Source organism: Notothenia rossii (genome assembly GCF_949606895.1).
Source record: "Notothenia rossii genome assembly, chromosome: 6".
Taxonomy (NCBI): domain Eukaryota; kingdom Metazoa; phylum Chordata; class Actinopteri; order Perciformes; family Nototheniidae; genus Notothenia; species Notothenia rossii.
In genome coordinates, this window is record NC_136909.1 from 50,789,585 (window position 1) to 50,809,855 (window position 20,271).

General features: G+C 41.0%; 1 protein-coding gene across 4 annotated transcripts in view; it reads right to left on the reverse strand.

Annotated features, from left to right (window-relative positions):
• Positions 1–20,271, reverse strand: part of zswim8 (zinc finger, SWIM-type containing 8) — a 46,617-nt gene that overhangs the window by 21,713 nt on the left and 4,633 nt on the right. For all 4 annotated transcript variants that reach the window (XM_079688959.1, XM_079688957.1, XM_079688958.1 and 1 more), the window contains exons 2-9: positions 7,593–7,746; positions 7,254–7,348; positions 3,802–3,974; positions 3,083–3,190; positions 2,870–2,951; positions 2,148–2,268; positions 421–622; positions 13–188 (exon numbers count right to left, since the gene is read on the reverse strand). In XM_079688959.1, coding sequence (XP_079545085.1) covers positions 13–188; positions 421–622; positions 2,148–2,268; positions 2,870–2,951; positions 3,083–3,190; positions 3,802–3,974; positions 7,254–7,348; positions 7,593–7,746 — 1,111 coding nt within the window. The remainder of the gene's footprint in view (positions 1–12; positions 189–420; positions 623–2,147; positions 2,269–2,869; positions 2,952–3,082; positions 3,191–3,801; positions 3,975–7,253; positions 7,349–7,592; positions 7,747–20,271) is intronic.

The window sequence follows — 20,271 nt, forward strand, 5'->3', positions numbered from 1 at the left end:
GCACATTCTGACCTGCAGGGGCTCATGGTGGGGTCAAGCACCGCCAGCCTCCATAGCACCACCATCTCATCACACATGCTGGCACAGGCGTGAGCCGCCACCTCAGATTGGCCGTTGCTGCGCCCGGTGTGGCCACTGGCACTGCTGTGGGATGCTGAGGTCCGAACACTGTACCACCAACTGATGATCTGAAACACAGCCACAGAGGTCAGAGGTCTGGATTATTGCCACGTTGAATTTACATAAATAAATGTCACCGTTGTTGTCCATAATGTAACAAAGACCTCATGCATACTCAATGTTACCCCTCTAGAGGAATCGTTTCTTTTTATTTTATGTCAAGCCCCTATTATTGTAAATGCTCATGTGCGTGTTTTTTATCCTTCAGCAGCTGCAGTTGGTGTCATGGTCAGGATGTACCTGTTCGTAGGTGAGGCACTGCTCAGTGAGAATCTCCAGCAGGGGGGCAGCATTGCTGTCTCGTCTCTTGAACATCTCCCTGACGATGGACAGAAGGTTCCAGATGCCTTCTGGCTCTCTGCCCCTCAAAGGTCGCAGGAGACACGCCCATTCAGCAGCGGCGGGCGGCTCCGTGGACGACAGGTACATAGAGTTTACATCACTAAGGATCACAAACACACACCACAGATTTTGGTCAAGTAAAACTGAAGAAGAGATAAAGTAAGAATACTACTCAGTGCATGACATTAAGGATTTTGTGCTGTGGGCCATCTAATCTAATTTACAGATGGCCCTGAGCCCAACACAGATTGTCCTGAAAAATGCGCGCGGACGAAATGGCACGAAGGGTTTGGGGGGCCTCCCCCTAGAAAATGTAGATTTTTGCAGGTCTTAGATGCTGTCTGGTGCATTCTCTCGACTGAATTATAAGATGAACCACCACAATATTATATTGTACAATTTAAATGTGATTCTTCATTTCACTTGTTTGTTTGTTCTTGTTTGCTCGCTTGCATGCCCTGCATAGTTACAAGAAATACTTAAGTTGTTGGTCAAGACACTTTCCATCGGATGAAGGCAAATGCCTTCCCAGATGTAAAAAAAGTAGAAAACATTACATTCTGTTGTAACTGCCAAAACAAACATTATTTACACTATTATGGCCCCTGTTAAAAATGTTTGTAATGTTATCTACTGTAAGTTGGTCGAACGAATGCCTCCTCATCCGGAAGCTGACGGAGCAGACCCGAGCAGCAGTCGAGAGGAGCCGAGCGCATCCGCGAAGCACACAAAATGGCGACGTCAGAGTTCCCGTTAGCCGGCAAATCTAAATCTCTTCGGTCAAAATAATTTCCCTTTAGTGCAATACCGCTTCATTTGCGCCACTTATGTGACAGACAAGAAGAGTATGTGACAGACAAGAAGAGTATGTGACAGACAAGAATAGTCAATTCTAATGTCTAACACTTAATGTGAAGAAAAAGATGTCATGTATGGGTTGATTGTGCGTTGATCTGTTGGTAATGCCTCGGGGTTCCGGTGGGCATGTAAACAAATGCATAATGCTGCGCTATACTTTGTGGCCTCACCCAGTTGCATAGTGACACTTATTGTTTAGGTGTCTTTTAATAAGCAGGTAGTCATATCATTAGCTAGAACTAGCTGGATCTGATATGGACATAAACGCGAGTAAAGTCTAATCTGGCGGGAGAGAGATCAGCTGCTGCTGACGAGTCGACACTCAGCTCTGCATGATCACATGCAGCGGTAAGCGGACAAAACACACACTTCAGGTTAGAATATCACACGTAGCTATTTTAATTACCTCTCAAACTAACTAAACTAGTTATAGATATGTTTAGTTTTACTGTCGGGTCACTCATTACTGGATCCGTGAGCTGCATGATACTGGTATAATAGATTGCCCGATCGGGCAACCAGCAGGTGATGCTTCATTGCCCGAGCTAAATACTAGATGGCCGCGGGCCATCGGGCAGTCCTTAATGTCGAGCCCTGCTACTGCACAAACAATGCAGATGAAAATGAAGAAATACTGTTTCAGCCAGGCAGAGTATAGCTAGCTACACGTGTGTGAAAGGGATTAGTGATGTGTTTAATGTTTATAATATTCCTAAAGCCTTTAGGAAATGGATGAGGGAAGATAATGTTAGACGAGTAGTGTGTACCTGAAGACGACAGGTGAGGGCCCACAGAACTTGTGCAGAGTCTTTTTGATGTTGTCGCTGAGGGTGGACTCATCCAAATACCAGGTGCTCTGGTCAGACGCTGAAGGGCCTGCTGTCGGGTCTACACACACACACACACACACACACACACACACACACACACACACACACACACACACACACACACACACACACACACACACACACACACACACACACACACACACACACACACACACACACACACACACACACACACACACACACACACACACACACACACACACACACACACACACACACACACACACACACACACACACACACACACACACAATTTAGGAAGCCAGAAAAAAAACGGTCCTACTTAATTTAGTCCAGTTCATTTTACTTTAATAACATTTCTATTCCATTTTTACATTGCTGCAAGTTATTGAACCGTAGAGCTATTGGGGTTTTAAAAGAAAACCTCCTCTTTGCTCGAGTTACAGCAACATTTTGCAACAGCTCTCAGATAAGTTACTATCCAAACACTCCTCTCTATGGATACCATAGAGACACAGAACTAAAACAGGCACTTCCTCTCCACATAAGTAACATCGCTGCCATCTAGCTGCAGATAATTGTATCATTTTGGCTGAAAGCGGTTCACTTTCTGAGCTTGAATGAAATGATGAAATGATCCCCTGTGGTGTGTGCTTGCCACACTGAGTGCTCTGTACCTGGAGCTCCACACACTGTGTTGATGGCAGTAGACTGAGAGGAAAGCAGCTCATCCAGCAGCCGCTGAGCTGTGGGGAGAATCTGGATAAACAAAACTGAATGAATACCAAGTCTGCTTTTTCAAATCTATGATGTACATCACAGATATCATACTTTCAATTTGCTCAATAGTTTGGATTATAAAGTCAACAGCTTCAGAACATGGACAGTACCTGCTGAGGCAGCTCACTGATGAGGTACTGAGCAAACTTCTGCAGCTGGTCCCTCTGCAGCCGGGACAGAGACTCAGAGACAGGAGCCCTCAGACACACTGCTGATGCCTGCACGCACGCACACACACACACACAAACATGAAGATCAGCAACATTAAAATAAAAATAAAAATAAAAAAACGTTCCATTTAAGAAACATGTACCGTAATTTTCGGACTATAAGCCGCACCTGAATATAAGCCGCAGCAGCGGCATACCACTCTCGGTTCCACTTTTACTTTTGCGCGCTACCTGTCTCACTCTATTCCGGCCTCCAGCTTTTCCTGCTGGAACCCGCCGCTTAAAGGTGGGGGTCCGCGGACCGGCCATAGAGCCCATAGAGTTAAAGGTGTTGGCCGTTAGCTGTAAAAATCCATAGATTAGCCGCACCGTTATATAAGCCGCAGCGTCGGAAAATAGGGAAAAAGGCGCGGCTTATAGTCCGAAAATTACGGTATTTGCTTTTATTCCATTTTCCCTAAATATATATGTGTGTCAATAGTTTTTCTGATGCTTATGAGAAGAGACGTATCCTTATTCTTATCTGAGGATGCTGCTGCCAGATGCACCCTATAGTCAATTAATCATTTGTTTGGTTTTACTGGGATAAATGACATCACTTGATTTAATGGAAATGTGATAGAGTCAAATGTATTTTGTTCGTGTGGACATAAACTCACATTATGGATCCTGAAGAGGCAAAGGGCCACCACATGGGCGCACCATTTGGCCCCAGCACCACAGGTACAGCTGCAGGAAGTGATGCGGCAGCGATCGAACATGACCGCCACATTGTAGGCGCCTTTGGACTGCCCCGACTGGCTGGACACCACTGTAGCACTGAGATGGAAGCCTAGGACAGAAGGATCAACACAGAATTAGAGCAGAAGACAGAAAAGGGCTGAACAAAGAAACACATCTACAGTGGGGCAAAAAAGTATCTAGTCAGCCACCAATTGTGCAAGTTCTCCCACTTAAAAAGATGAGAGAGGCCTGTAATTTTCATCCTAGGTATACCTCAACTATGAGAGACAAAATGAGAAAAAGAAAATCCAGAAATGAATTATTGTCTGATTTTTAAATAATTTATTTGCAAATTATGATGGGAAATAAGTATTTGGTCACCTACAAACAAACAAGATTTCTGGCTCTCACAGACCTGTAACTTCTTCTTTAAGAGCCTCCTCTGTCCTCCACTTGTTAACTGTATTAATGGCACCTGTTTGAACTCGTTATCAGTATAAAAGACACCTGTCCACAACCTCAAACAGTCACACTCCAAACTCCACTATGGCCAAGACCAAAGAGCTGTCAAAGGACACCAGAAACAAAATTGTAGACCTGCACCAGGCTGGGAAGACTGAATATGCAATAGGTAAGCAGCTTGGTGTGAAGAAATCAACTGTGGGAGCAATTATTAGAAAATGGAAGACATACAAGACCACTGATAATCTCCCTCGATCTGGGGCTCCACGCAAGATCTCACCCCGTGGGGTCAAAATGATCACAAGAACGGTGAGCAAAAATCCCAGAACCACACGGCGGGACCTAGTCAATGACCTGCAGAGAGCTGGGACCAAAGTAACAAAGGCTACCATCAGTAACACACTACGCCACCAGGGACTCAAATCCTGCAGTGCCAGACGTGTCCCCCTGCTTAAGCCAGTACATGTCCAGGCCCGTCTGAAGTTTGCTAGAGAGCATTTAGATGATCCAGAAGAGGATTGGGAGAATGTCTGTCATATGGTCAGATGAAACCAAAATATAACTTTTTGGTAAAAACTCAACGAGACGTGTTTGGAGGAGAAAGAATGCTGAGTTGCATCCAAAGAACACCATACCTACTGTGAAACATGGGGGTGTAAACATCATGCTTTGGGGCTGTTTTTCTGCAAAGGGACCAGGACGACTGATCCGTGTAAAGGAAAGAATGAATGGGCCTATGTATCGTGAGATTTTGAGTGACAACCTCCTTCCATCAGCAAGGGCATTGAAGATGAAACGTGGCTGGGTCTTTCAGCATGATCCCAAACACACCGCTTGGGCAACGAAGGAGTGGCTTCGCAAGAAGCATTTCATTGGAGCCAGTCTCCAGATCTCAACCCCATAGAAAATCTTTGGAGGGAGTTGAAAGTCCGTGTTGCCCAGCGACAGCCCCAAAACATCACTGCTCTAGAGGAGATCTGCATGGAGGAATGGGCCAAAAATACCAGCAACAGTGTGTGAAAATCTTGTGAAGACTTACAGAAAACGTTTGACCTCTGTCATTGCCAACAAAGCGTTTCCCCTATATACAAATAGTGAAGGCGCAGCGCCGCTGCTGAAATATGAGCGCCGCTGCTAGGGGGCGCCAGCCAGGTGAGGTACCCAAAAAAAAAAAAAAAAAAAGGTTTTTTTTTTTTCTTAAAATAATAATAAGGGGCGACCCTTTTTCATTTTTGATTGTTTGTTATGTAGATTTGTAGTATTTGTGTTACTGGCATAGGCGACACAGGCGGTCGCCTAGGGCGCCAGATCTGGGGGGCGCTGCGCTGGTAGCTCTGGGAGGGAAACATTTTTTTGGACCGTTGGCGCTCATCCAAATGTTCGGCCTTGATGTAACAACATTCATAATTAAGTCAATGTAACACCCTTTTCACCCCGGTTACACGTTTAATTTGCCCTGTACAGTGGGCGCTGTAAGTGATGAAAGTGGGGTATGTTGGCTTATCAGGCGCCCGCAGCTCACAGCCAAAGTGCGAGCGTGGTAGCGAGAGAGCGAGCAAGGGAGAGGGCGCACCGGTACCGGCGCTGTTGTTATTAGAATTTGGTGCTAGCTGCGCTAACGGATATAAGATGTAGATGTTTCTACAACCAGGGTGGAGGAGAGCTCTCCTGTCAGACTGAGAGGCTCAGTGAGGTTAAGGACTCTCTGAGTATTTAGATAGTTAATTTTAGTCTAAGTTATCTCAGTGGGTCTCAAACGTTTTGACCACAAATTATGTAAACACATATTTCCAAGGCACTCCTTTATAATTATTAGGATAAATAAAAACAGGTTTGAAATCATTCCAATGTATACTTAACCAAAAATATCGTTTAAAGTTGGAGAGATACAAAAATATGCATAAATAAATGAATGTTAACTAGGTAAAATAAGATTTGAATGAACAACAAAAATAAAATAAGCTACATTTATTTGTTATTGGCTATGGTAGGTTATTGGTTATGTTCACATACTTATTTGATTATTAAAATGTAAACCGATCTTTTTCATTTGGGCGTTTTAGAGTTGTACCCCCTAGATCAGGTCTCTAGTAATTGTGTGCTCAAAGTGCACCAGATTGAAGCATTTTACTGGACCCCCCTAGAGGATGTGACATCCACCCCCCAATTCAAACATGTTCATACAATACTGAATACATTTGAAGCCATTTTGACGTCTATTACCTATGTCAATAAGTTTCTGTTTTTGCAGTGTATTTGTCTTTTGTAGAGATTTTTCATTTATTCTTTACACATAAAATGTCGCCTAAAATCTCACCTAGGGCATCAAATTGTCTAGAACCGGCCCTGGTACTAGGCCTCAAGAGCCTTTCTTGTGCTGACACATGGCTGACACATAGAAACAAATTGGCGGGGCGCACTTCGCACGTGCACACACTAAAAAATTCCACGTGCTCCGCGCTCACATTATGCTGGGCCCACGTGCCTTAGCACCTCTGCTATGACTCCATCCTAGGGGAAACACTGAAAGGGTATATAACAAAGTATTGAGATGAACTTTTGTTATTGACCAAATACTTATTTTCCACCATAATTTGCAAATCAATTCTTTAAAAATCATACAATGTGATTTTCTGGATTTATTTTCTCATTTTGTCTCTCATAGTTGAGGTATACCTAGGATGAAAATTACAGGCCTCTCATCTTTTTAAGTGGGAGAACTTGCACAATTGGTGGCTGACTAAATACTTTTTTGCCCCACTGTATGTATTATCTATTACCTTTGTTTGATATTATTATTATATTACTCTCGCCGTACATTACATCATTACAAGCCACACACACACGGTTGGTCAGTCAAATTGAATAGACAATAAAGTATTCTGAATCTGAATCTACAAAAGGTATGAAAGCTGAAAACGCCCACCGATCTGCAGGGGATCTTTGACAGCTCGGATCCTGTAGAGCTGCTCTCCACGCTGGAATTCATCTGGACTCCCGTTAGCCAGGCAGGAATACAACCTGTAGCAGGAGGAAAGAGACATAATATTAACTTCTCTAGGTGGTGTGCAATAGGGCTGTGGTTAGGAGTGGAGCGTTCTTTTCATCACAGCACAGTAAATGAGTTTTAAACAAATCATTAAAACACTTCAGTTAATGAGTAAAACTTATTAATTGTTCTTCAAATATCAATAGTTGCCAGGATTGTCAAAAAGCATATCCCCGTTGAGAGGCAAAGAAAGAACCCGGGGAGCAGTGCTCTCACCTGATGTCCTCTTCATTCTCGGGGAAGCTCCAGTAGGCGATGCGGAGCTGTAGCTGCTCTGGGACGGGGGGGTAGACCTTTTCCACCACCTCGAATGGGATGTGGAACGCTACCTGCTTCGCTGACAACTCCACCAGAGGAATCACCTGGCCATCTGAGGAAGAGAGGAGAGGAAGATCAGCCCCATCAGCCTCGGGGAACAAAGACTGCAGCTAGTGCTTCGCTCACTAGTATCACTGTCTTAAAGCTGCAGGGTGAGTGCCTGATGAATACCTGACAGAGGGGTATAAAGATTCACATCACAGGCCCAACTGTGGCAGTCTGTTCAATGTGTTGAATGGGATTACAGTAAACTGACACAGCTGCACCTAAATCTTCATCACTGCAAACAAGACGTCAATCTTAAATAATTAAATAAATAAATAATAACAAAAACAACAATACAAAAATAATGGTCTCATTTTGTGTGTGTGTGTGTGTGTGTGTGTGTGTGTGTGTGTGTGTGTGTGTGTGTGTGTGTCAAGAGCTATATTCAGAGCTCTGCTGCCGTGGTTAAAATCTTTCATCGTTGCCGTTGTGTGATTGGTGTTTAACTACGGTATTTAGCGTCGCCATATAGGTCCACAGCACCTCCGCTTTTAGGGTTGACGTCGCCCGGAGGTTGAATCTTGAATCTTGGACAGATAACAGTGACAGTTAAGGTGATCGGGTGATAACAGAGCTGCCAACTCCAGTAGGTAGAAGTTCATGGATTTGAGTTACCTTAAAGGAATGTTCCACTCATTAGATATTTTATAAAAACTTCAGTATTTAGTGAAACATTATGTTTAAACCATACCCTGAAGAAATCAGTGATATTCCCCGGTAAATAATGATTTTATAGCACTTTTTGAACAAAACCTGTATATTCCGTCAGGCAGCTGCCATTTTGGCAAGTTTCAGTAGTCACGTGATCCGAAAAACTAGGTCGTGACGTCATCTGCGCGTTCACTTTGTAAACACACAAAAACATGGCGGAGTATTTGAGTTTGGACTCGTCAGCCGAGGAAGAAGTTCTGAGCAATGTGGAGAGATTGGATGGGGGAATTCAGCCATACAGTTTCGAGCCAAGTGGCCAGAACCGTCAGGAATCCAGTGACGATGAGGATGAACAGCACGGTGATCTTGCTGGAGACGATCCCTTTATTCGTGCAATTGATTTCGGGGGACGAGTTGGGAAACCTGTACATGAATGGTGTACTTGCGATCGGTGTGTAGCCGTGGACAATCCTCTTATGAACATGTGTTGTCATGAGCTTGAAGAGCTTGAAAATAAACTGTCCACAGACGACTTGGATTGCATATGTTCACACAGGGAATTCATCATTGTAGTGTTAGAAAAAGCTGTATTGAGAACAGCATTGGTTGCAATGAAGGATGTGAAACGCACCTCTTTGGTTGAACCAATAAATGAAAGGTGGGTAAATGTGACAGGTACAGCCCTTTCTTCTTAGCATTATATACTTTACAATTATTATTATTATTATTATTATTATTATTAATGGACATATCAACTAAAGACAATTTATTTGTTTAGGAAGTTCTGGATTAAAGATTGAATTGAGTTTATCAAAAGTTTTAAAATGACATTTACATTCTAGGAGGAAATAATTTTCATCCTCAATCTCATGGCAATGTTTGCACAACCTGTCATTTACAGGAGTATTTGTGTATCGACCATATTCAATAAGAAGTTTATGGTTGTTAATTCTAAACTGGTCAAATGGATTCTGTCTACAATTGCATGGCAAGGACATGAAGGACAATGACAGATAATTTTCAAAACCAAAACTTTACTAAGTATAGCCATGATAAAAGAAATCAAAAAGCATATCTACAGAATGCACTCTTTATTGAACAATGTAGGTTAGGAGTCCAAACATAATAATGGTACAATGTAGTTGAATAAATTCCATAGTAGTTAATCAATCCAATAAAGAAAGTTAGAAGAAGAAAAGTACTTCATGTCAATAACCTGCTTAAAAAGCTGAGGGTTAGACTAGGTTTCTCTTTCAGAAACAAGTCCTGTTTCTCTTTTGAAGCCAGAAAAAGGCTAGTCACTGTGACCTTTTGCCCATTGCCTGAACAAGTTAGATACCGCCTATCACAGCGCAATGAGATTTGTCACAAATTGTAAAGCACTTACACATCACTGTACACTGTATACCAAGGCATGTTTGCCATCACTTACTGTACGGAGGCTCAGTCATTGGTACACATTTATTTATAAAGCCATGTTGGGTAAACTCCCGTATTACATCTGCTCTCTGATAACACAGAGAGTTGCAAGCAGCTATTGTCTGAGATCACTTGACGTATTGTTGTTAGATGTGCCGAGAGCAAGGACTGTCATGTGCGCAGCGCCACTTGCTTGGAACAGTCTACAGCTAAAACTGAAACTGAGCAATTGTATTCCTCTGAATGTTTTTAAAGCAAGTCTAAGTGAAATGCTCTTTGAAACTATGGGTATTTGTAAATGTTGATAAGTATGTAAATGTAGCTTGTAAATACGTTGTATGATATCCTCTATTGTTTTATGTTGTTTTATGTTTCATGTGGAACTTAATTGCAGCAGGTCTCCATTGAAAAAGAGATCTATGATCTCAATGGGACTTATCTCAATAAATAAAGGTTACAAACAAACAAACAAACAAAGAAATCAGTCTTCCCACAAGTTTCTAGGAATCAGGTGCCACAGAAACTGACATTTGTTTTTATTTCAGAACGTTCAGATTGGCGGCATACAGGGCAAAGGTGTGCGGAAAGTTATCCCCAGCTGTGTTGTCAAAGTAATACGAGAGAATTACCCAGATCCACAAGAAAACTACACTGGATTCAGAGAGGCTGATGAAACTGACAATGTGTATCCAGACTGAAATTGATTCCTATGTGAATTATCTGGTAGAAAGTTAAAGAATTTTTCCCTCCTGAAAATCTTGGTTACACCACCGACTCACTGGACATTTAATAAATATATATTAATATGAAAAACAAAATATGAAATCTTTTATTATTTGCCTCACTCTCAGGGAAATACTGCTGAATAAGGCTGGCTTTAAAAAATTGTTCGTTTGCAGTAACCCTAAATACTCAGAAAGTTAGGCAAATAAAAATATGTATGAACCAGAGCCTTTCGGCAAAATTCGCCGTTTTGAATCCAAAATAGGTCGTTTGTGTGATTCATGTAGATCTGCAATAAAAATATTTTTGGGGTATGGGGGGGTCCGGGACCCGGAGTAACCGGCAGCCGTGAGCTGTTATGTGCCATCATGAGACGCATGGTGTTCTTTTTTATATATATTATAATGAAGTGCGAGCTGTGTGCTCGAGTCTTCCTGCCTGTCGGCTCTGCTCATGGTGGATGTATAATAAGGCTCTGCTGCTCCGAGATGATGGTCTAGCTTCAGCAGCTACATTACCTACGGGTGCGTTCGTTAATATTAACTGTGCATCCGGAGTCACTGTGGCACAGACTGGACCGCTGGTGAACAGCTGTTAGAACAGGCCGTTCAGGTGTTCAGAGCAGAGCTCCCTGTTGGAGCGGCAGAGCGTGATGTGAACTGAAAAGTTTTTCTGTTGCAATATTATTTAAGGAATCGTTGAGCTAGCTAGCTAGCATACATTGTCACTATCTGCTAACGTTAGCTTTAGCCTTCTATTTCTAATAGTTTTTTTCATAGGCTATAAACAGAGGTGGTATAAGTATATATATATATATATATATATATATATATATATATTGTACTTGAGTAAAAGTAGAAGTACTCAGATCTTGTACTTGAGTAAAAGTAGAAGCACATAGATCTAGTACTTGAGTAAAAGTAGAAGCACATAGATATTGTACTTGAGTAAAAGTAGAAGCACTCAGGTCTTGTACTTGAGTAAAAGTAGAAGCACACAGATCTTGTACTTGAGTAAAAGGAGAAGTACTCAGATCTTGTACTTGAGTAAAAGTAGAAGTACTCAGATCTTGTACTAGAGTAAAAGTAAAAGTACTCAGATCTTGTACTTGAGTAAAAGTAGAAGCACATAGATCTTGTACTTGAGTAAAAGTAGAAGCACTCAGGTCTTGTACTTGAGTAAAAGTAGAAGTACTCAGATCTTGTACTAGAGTAAAAGTAAAAGTACTCAGATCTTGTACTTGAGTAAAAGTAGAAGTACCAGAGTATAGGAATACTCTGTTACAGTAAAAGTCCTGCATTCAAAATGTTCCTCAAGTAAAAGTAGAAAAGTATTATCATCAAAATATAGTGAAAGTAGCGACAGTAAAAGTAGTCATTGTGCAGATTGGTCCATTTCAGAATAATATATATGATATGTTTTATAATGATTGATCATGAAAGTGTTCTCAAAGCTGGTAAAGGTGCAGCTAGTTTGAATGACTTTGTATACTGCAGGGTAGCTTGTGGATTTGCTCCAGGTGGAACTAAAGTCTGATTTAACACTTGATTATATTTCACATCATTCATCCACATCTGTAAAGTAACTAAAGGTATTAAATACATGTAGTGGAGTAGAAGTACACCTTGTACCTCTGAACTGTAGTGGGGTAGAAGAACAAAGTAGCAAAACATTGAAATACTTAAATAAAGTACAAGTATCTCAAAATTGTGCCCAAGTATAGTACTTGTTGAGTTTATGAACTTAGTTACTTTACACCATGTGGCTATAAAGATAGAAAGACTAAGCCTTGCTCAACAGTGCTGCCAAAATTATAAACTGACTGCTACACAATTTAAAATAAATGCTTTTATATATTTCAATTAGATGTGACTCTTTGGCGTTTCTGTTATTATTAACACTGCTGCTTTAGTTGTTCTGCTAATATCCTCTGTTATTCCTCATTTTAAAGCCGATATTATGTGGGGTGGGGGAGCCGGGGTCTCGGATCCTTGTCACCTTTTTCATACCTGATGAGTTTGCATCCCTGTATGTTGAAAAGCCTCAGTCACCTTAATTCATGTAATAAAAACATCTAAGGTCAGTGACACTCAAAGCTAAATGTGCAATACCATGTTCAGCTATGTTACTATTTATAATGTTATTGTTCCAATATGTACATCAGAAGATGTACATATTGGAATTATTTCTTAACTTACAGTAGGCTATTTTTTACAATGTGTGTTGGAAGGAGTTATTAAATTACTATGAATATTGTCATTGTTGAAGGCTTTTAGAGAAGGGTGAACTATAAGCCTGAATTACATAACATTTTATACCTAAAAACATAAAAGCCACAATAAATGAATCACAATTATTCTAGTTATTTTTACCTCCCGTATTGCTTTCAACCCACCAGCTTTTATGGTGTTGTTACGTCACTAACTGTAAGCTTGTCCCATACAGTCTATGGTCACTCAGAGTAACCTACAGTTAATTTAGCTGCTGGAGAAGAAAGATCAAGGGGGGAGGGGGGGAGAGAGCTGTGGTTGATGGGCCATTAGTTGTGTAAATACACAGCTGAGAGCTGCCGTTTCATTCAGACTGTTTAAAAAACAGTAACAACGGACTATTTTTCTTAGCGGATGCATGTCAATTTAAATCAATACATACAACTATTTTTTAAATCAATAAAAACATTTTCTAAATCCATAAAAGCATTTCAATTAATACTGGGAGTCATGTCGTTACTTTGTTGAGAATGTGGCCGTGTAATAAGCGGGATAATTTGCAGCGACTTGTTCCTTATGGGGAAAATAGCACCCGTCATGCAGATCAGGATCCCTCCGCCACGCTTTGGGATCCTGATCTGCCGACGAGGCTCCAATAAAATATAAATATTTTTAGTGAATTACTGAGTTTAGGCACGTTAATAACGTTTTAATGAAGTTGAATACAGTATATTCATATGTGTCAGTGATTTCATGTCAATTCGGCGAACATAAACATAAATGATCGTGGTGAAGATGATGATTAAATTAGGATTAAAAATCGAGAGCCGGGCTTCATTTCCTTCTGTTCGTTTTTTTCGACTACACAACATTATTTTGTTAAATAACAACATGGTGATGTTTTGTAAATGATTACATGTCTCTTATTTAGCACAGAGTTTGATATCCGTGACATATGGATCTTAACAAAGTTCCGCTGTACATCCAGCGTACTGTATCTGACTTTATTTCACATGAATGATTTTATGTGCTTTTTTTAACGATAAAATTGTTACTCTTAGAAACAAAATCAATGACCTCTTGCCTTTGACCAGTATAGTGTTATCAACAGCTCCCGGAAACGTAAGTTCTAATATTACACTAGATAGTAAACTAGAATGCTTTTCAGCCATAAACCTTGAACAATTAAATTCAATGATTCTCTCTTCTAAACCATCAACGTGTATCTTAGACCCGATTCCAACTAAGCTGTTAAAAGAAGTTTTTCCATTAATTAGCACTTCTTTATTAAATATTATGAATATGTCTTTATTATCAGGCTATGTTCCACAATCATTCAAAGTAGCAGTGATAAAACCGCTTCTTAAAAAGCACAACCTCGATCCAGAGGTTTTAGCCAACTATAGACCTATTTCTAATCTTCCGTTCCTCTCAAAAATTCTTGAGAAAGCAGTCGCAAAACAGCTGTGTGATTACTTAAAAAACTATGATTTATTTGAAGATTTTCAGTCTGGCTTTAGAACACAACATAGCACAGAGACAGCTCTGGTTAAAGTCACAAATGACATTCTAATAGCCTCTGACAAGGGACTTGTCTCTATTCTTGTCTTGCTCGATCTTAGTGCTGCATTTGATACTATCGACCATGATATCCTATTGCAAAGACTAGAGCACTTAGTTGGCATACAGGGAACTGCTTTAGGCTGGTTTAGGTCCTATCTATCTGAACGCTCTCAGTTTGTACGTGTCAACGATGAATCTTCCATGCAAACCAAAGTTAGCCATGGAGTGCCACAGGGCTCAGTGCTTGGACCTATTTTGTTCACCCTATATATGCTTCCGTTAGGCAATATTATAAGGAATCATTCTGTAAACTTTCATTGTTATGCGGATGATACTCAACTATATTTATCAATCAAGCCTGATGAAATTAATCATCTAAATAAAATTCAAGACTGCCTCAAGGACTTAAAAACGTGGATGACCTTAAATTTTTTGATGTTAAACACGACCAAAACTGAAGTTATTGTACTTGGCCCGAAGAATCTACGAAACAAATTATCTAAAGATATATTAACTATGGATGGCATTAATTTGGCCTCCAGTGAGACTGTAAGGAATCTTGGTGTTATATTTGATCAGGATTTATCCTTTAACACCCACATAAAATCAATTTCAAGGACCGCCTACTTCCATCTACGTAACATTGCAAAAATCAGGCATATCTTGCCTCAAAACGATGCAGAAAAACTAGTCCATGCATGTGTTACTTCAAGGCTGGATTATTGTAACTCCTTATTATCAGGGTGTACCAAGAAGTCAGTCAAGTCGCTTCAGCTGATTCAAAATGCTGCAGCTCGTGTACTAACCAGAGTTAGGAAAAGGGACCACATTACTCCTGTTCTGGCTGCCTTACACTGGCTCCCTATAGAACACAGGATAGAATTTAAAATTCTTCTTCTCGCCTACAAAGCCCTTAATGGGCAGGCGCCATCTTACCTTAAAGAACTCATTATACCCTATTGTCCTACTAGGGCATTGCGTTCCAAGAATGCAGGGTTGTTGGTTGTTCCTAGAGTCTCTAAAAGTACAATGGGAGCCAGAGCCTTTTCTTATCAAGCTCCACTTTTGTGGAATCAGCTTCCAGTGTGTGTTCGGACGGCAGACACCCTATCCGTTTTTAAGAGTGCGCTTAAGACCTTCCTTTTTGATAATTCTTATAGTTAGGGCTGATTAGATTCAGCCCCTAGTTTTGCTGATATAGGCTTAGTTTGTCGGGGGACATCTTACTTCTTCCTTCTCTCTGTCTATACCTGTGTACTCTCATGTTCCGATTAACCCAGCTTCCCCAAATGTCTTTCTTTTTGGTGTCTATATACGCCGGGATCCGGAGTCATGGATGATCCTGCGGTCCTGTGTCATGGATTGCGAGTCCTGGATCTTGAGTCGTGGCTGTGGTGCTGGATCATAAGCCCTGGATGGATATCCTCGTGGATTCATCTTCTTATTATACACACATGCATTTCCAAACATTTGGACTACCTATGTTGCAAATGTATTATCTTTTCAATTTATACACGGCATCTATTGCACGTCTGTCCGTCCTGGGAGAGGGATCCCTCCTCTGTTGCTCTCCCTGAGGTTTCTCCCATTTTTCCCTTTAAACTGTGGGGTTTTCTCTGGAAGTTTTTCCTTGTACGATGTGAGGGTCTAAGGACAGAGGGTGTCGTATTGTCATACTGATATTCTGTACAAACTGTGAAGTCCACTGAGACAAATGTAACATTTGTGATATTGGGCTATATAAATAAACATTGATTGATTGACATGAGCTCCAGTGTGGAACCCCACTGCACCCCCTGGTAGATCAATGATCCATTGCAGCTGGCTTCATTATAATTACATTTATCTATCACGGGGGCGGTCTCAAGTCAAGCTGGAGGTTTTCCCTTGAGCGAGGGCAGATCACATACCAATCACGGCGCTCGCGTTTCAAACTGTCTGAAATGAATCGCTATATCTGTAGGTAGAGTTTTTTTTTCTAAAACGGGTATTCTGGAGTGTTGCATTTACGACTTCACTCTTGTCAGGTTTCTCAATATCAAACATGTTTTGATTAACTTCTGGAAGCTGAACATGAGACTTCTCCAAGCCATGGGTACGCATGAGGACCACATCCCTCATCATATCTTCACGATAGCAGTGTTCTTTTGGAACTTTCACTGCTTTTGCAACCTACTTTTTCCTGTTTGTAAAGGACTTCGGCACTACAACATCATACCTAGGCTGACCAGATATGGTTGTAGCCTGCTGTCGACCAACACCATAGTTGTGATCAATAGCAGCTAGCTGTGTTCTACATGCCATGCCCTCATGAGAAAAATGCTGCCTCTTCGGAGCATACTTGTTGATCAAAGAATGATAGACTTCCAGATAACCAGTATGGCAATATAAAGCACAGTACTTCAAATCAGCTATGATTTGTTTGTTTTTCACCACTTTGGTGAGAGCATCATGAGCAGGAGACCCAACTGAAAGCCATGATTTTGACCTGTCTTCTTCACCAAGTGGGGGATGCTCGCAAGCATGAAATAATTTCTTGTCATTCCACACATGGATGTTGGCTGTGTGGTAAAGAATGGAGTCCCATTTCTCTTTGAGAATCTCCACATTGCCTTGGCAGGATTCTGCACACCACCAGAAGTGGTTACTTATTGACTGTAACCAGCCAAGGAGAGGGGCAAAAGCTTTTTTCTTCCCACAGGCTTTGATAATTTTCTTAATGATACTCTTGCAGAAATGCCAAAGATCAAACTGGTGAGTAATTTCAGGAAATTCCACCCTCAGTATCTTTCTAACAGTTTTGTGCCTGCCTGTGGTAAGAATGTTGATGGAGATGTTCCATTTCTTCATGTTAGAAAGACACTGTTTGAGACCCATGGGTTCCATGGCATTGGAGTTCTTCACACTGGGATCTGCCTTATTAAGCCCAACAAAATCAACAATAAGACCAGTATCTACATCCATAAGGGAATATGTCCCATACTTCGCAGAGTGACCAGGACTGTCACAACGACCATCACCAGATAAAACAATGTTGGGCTCCCTGCATCAAGAACACCAATCTGACATGATATCCACGTCTCATTGATAACAGGAAAGAGGTAGCGTTTCTGCAAGGCGTAGAACTGGCTTTTACAGAGGATGGGGAGTTTCAAATAATCTGAGATGTCTTGCATCCTAGCATATGTATTACCTGAGAACAAGATGGCTGCAGACAACAGCAGGTTACCAACACCCATTCTATTCAAAGTAGGATGTGATGACCAAGTGTAATTGCACCCAGCAGCACATTTTGTGCTTATAATAAGCCTGGACCCTGATAACATTCTCTGAAACTCCCTAACTTCTGCAGCACATCCTGTTCTCTGGCATTTTCTGAACAAGTTAACAATACAAGATTCGAAAACAATGAATTTTCTTTCATCTGCAGTGTTGTCAGGTACAGTGAAAGCTTGAATGGGTTCAAAATTGGTACCAGTAGGACGTTCATCAGATTGGTCACACTAGCTGTCCGATTCACTTTCAGTTTCTGTATGTGGAACAAAGTCCAAATCCTTTGCGTCATCCTCCATCTCAAAACTGTCATCCAGGGTAAATATCTCCTCATCTATTTGACGTTCAGCCTCTGGTGTAACGACTAGAGGACTTATGTTGCCCGGGGTGGAGATCTGTAAGAATAAGAGTGTGAAATTAGCAAAATTGGAGGACATATTTTTTTTGTGATACCTAATCAAATCCAATTGAATTCAAGAAACTCTTGATTGACTTTTGTTGATTATTTCATCGTAACTGACATCAACTGGTTGTGCATTGTGCAGCTTGATACACAGAGCATGTAGACCAAAAGGGGTTAATCCAAATGTCCCACTCTCATGTCCACTATCACTCATTTTTTGTCACTCCATGCATGTTATGTACCAGAAATTCACATGGCAGTACATACAGTACTGTTCAAAATTATTAGAACACTTGGAAAATTCATTCATATATTATTGTTGTACAATCGGCCGAGATGGATTTTCTCCGCAGGGTGGCTGGTGTCTCCCTTAGGGATAAGGTGAGAAGTTCGGTCATCCGGGAGGGACTCGGAGTTGAACCGCTCCTCCTTCGCGTCGAAAGGAGCAAGTTGAGGTGGTTCGAGCACCTAGTTAGGATGCCACCTGGGCGCCTCCCTAGGGAGGTGTTCCAGGCACGTCCAGTTGGGAAGAGACCAAGGGGTAGACCTAGAACCAGATGCAGGGATTATATCTCTTCGCTGGCCTGGGAGCGCCTTGGGATCCCCCCGTCAGAGCTGGTTGATGTGGCCAGGGAAAAGAAAGTTTGGGGCTCTCTGCTGGAACTGCTACCTCCGCGACCCGACCACGGATAAGCGGGAGAAGATGGATGGATGGATGGATGGATGGATTATTGTTAAAGTAATTTTTCGTGAAAAACCTAAAAGATTTTAAAAATCACATTTTAATGATATTTTGAAGTTGTGATATTTTAATTTTGTCGCTTAAATTGTCATTTGGATATTTAGAAGTTGTAGGTAATACAATGTAATATACTCAAGCTGCAGCCCCAAATTATGAATACTTTATGAATTTTCCAAGTGTTCTAATAATTTTGAACAGTACTGTATAGCCCAAGCCATGGTCAATTATCAAACATAGCATCAATACGTATCTTGATACACTGAAGGAGTTCAAAAGTATTGATGAAAATGTTGAACACTCCTATCAGGTTGTCATTCTGAGAAGTCCATTAAGCACTTACCTCTGCAGGACTGTTGAAAGATTGAGCTGCACTTGACACAGGAGATGGTTGTGGTTGCGTTGATGCACTTGCATCCTTATTCGAGTTTGATGAATAGGTGTGGTCCACTGCAATGGCACGTATCATTTGATCCATGTCAGTCTACACTGACATATCTGTAAGTGCAAATAAAATAATAAATGTAATGGCAAAATCTAGATACAGAGAAGATCAATGCAATATATGTAACAAGGTGCTGTCATGCGATATCATCTGCCCCCCCCCCCTAAAAAAACCACCCCACCTCAATTCACCCTCCACAGGTGGAACACATCATTAAAAATTGACGCATTACAGTCTACACTCCTTTAAAACATAACACTTACTTGACCAATGGAAAGGGAACAGAACAACTTATTTGCATGTCACAATGGAGACAAATTCCTGAATCATCTATTTAGGCCTCTATATTCAGTTGCCAAGTTGGTCCACTCCAATGAAATACCATGTCAATGTGATCTGTTAAAAATGATCACTAACATTCACTCGAGGAATGTGGAGAACCATTAACAGATTAACCCCCCCCCCCGATTAGTTTTCTTCAGGTGGTTGACATACTGAGGCTGGCCTTAAAATATTCTTTGTTTGCTGTAACCCTAAACTGACAAAATTGGCAAGTCACCATGAAAAACAGAAAAATATAGAAATTTTGGTGGAAAATAAAATTATTTGCATACTCAAAATATTTTATTTGCCACACATTTTGGGTAGGTAGTGTTAGAGCAAACACATTTTTTTTAAAGGCCAGTCTGACAAACCACAGCTCCAGTGTTCTTCACGGGAACGCTACATTATTGATGTCATTTTTGGAATATATCTCCAGACTTACCATTTGTTGACACTGGATTTGCATGCTTGCAACATTTACAATGTGCCTGTAATGGTCCCTCTGGCATGTATGGCACTAACAGTGCTGGGTCAGTTTCAAATTCGATTGCATCATCCAATGAATTGGTCGCAGCTTGGCCAGGGCTTGACACTGTAGCAGTCGGTGCATTGTCACTTTTAGGTGTGAGCAGGTTTCTAACAGCTGAAATGAAAAATATAAAACCTTGTAGGCATGTTGTATCCAAAATGTCTCTAATTTTACAAGAACATACATGAATGGCTAATACTGGGGCTAAAGTTGTCCCTAACTTTCAGCTGAAACTTTCACTTTCATTGAAGGC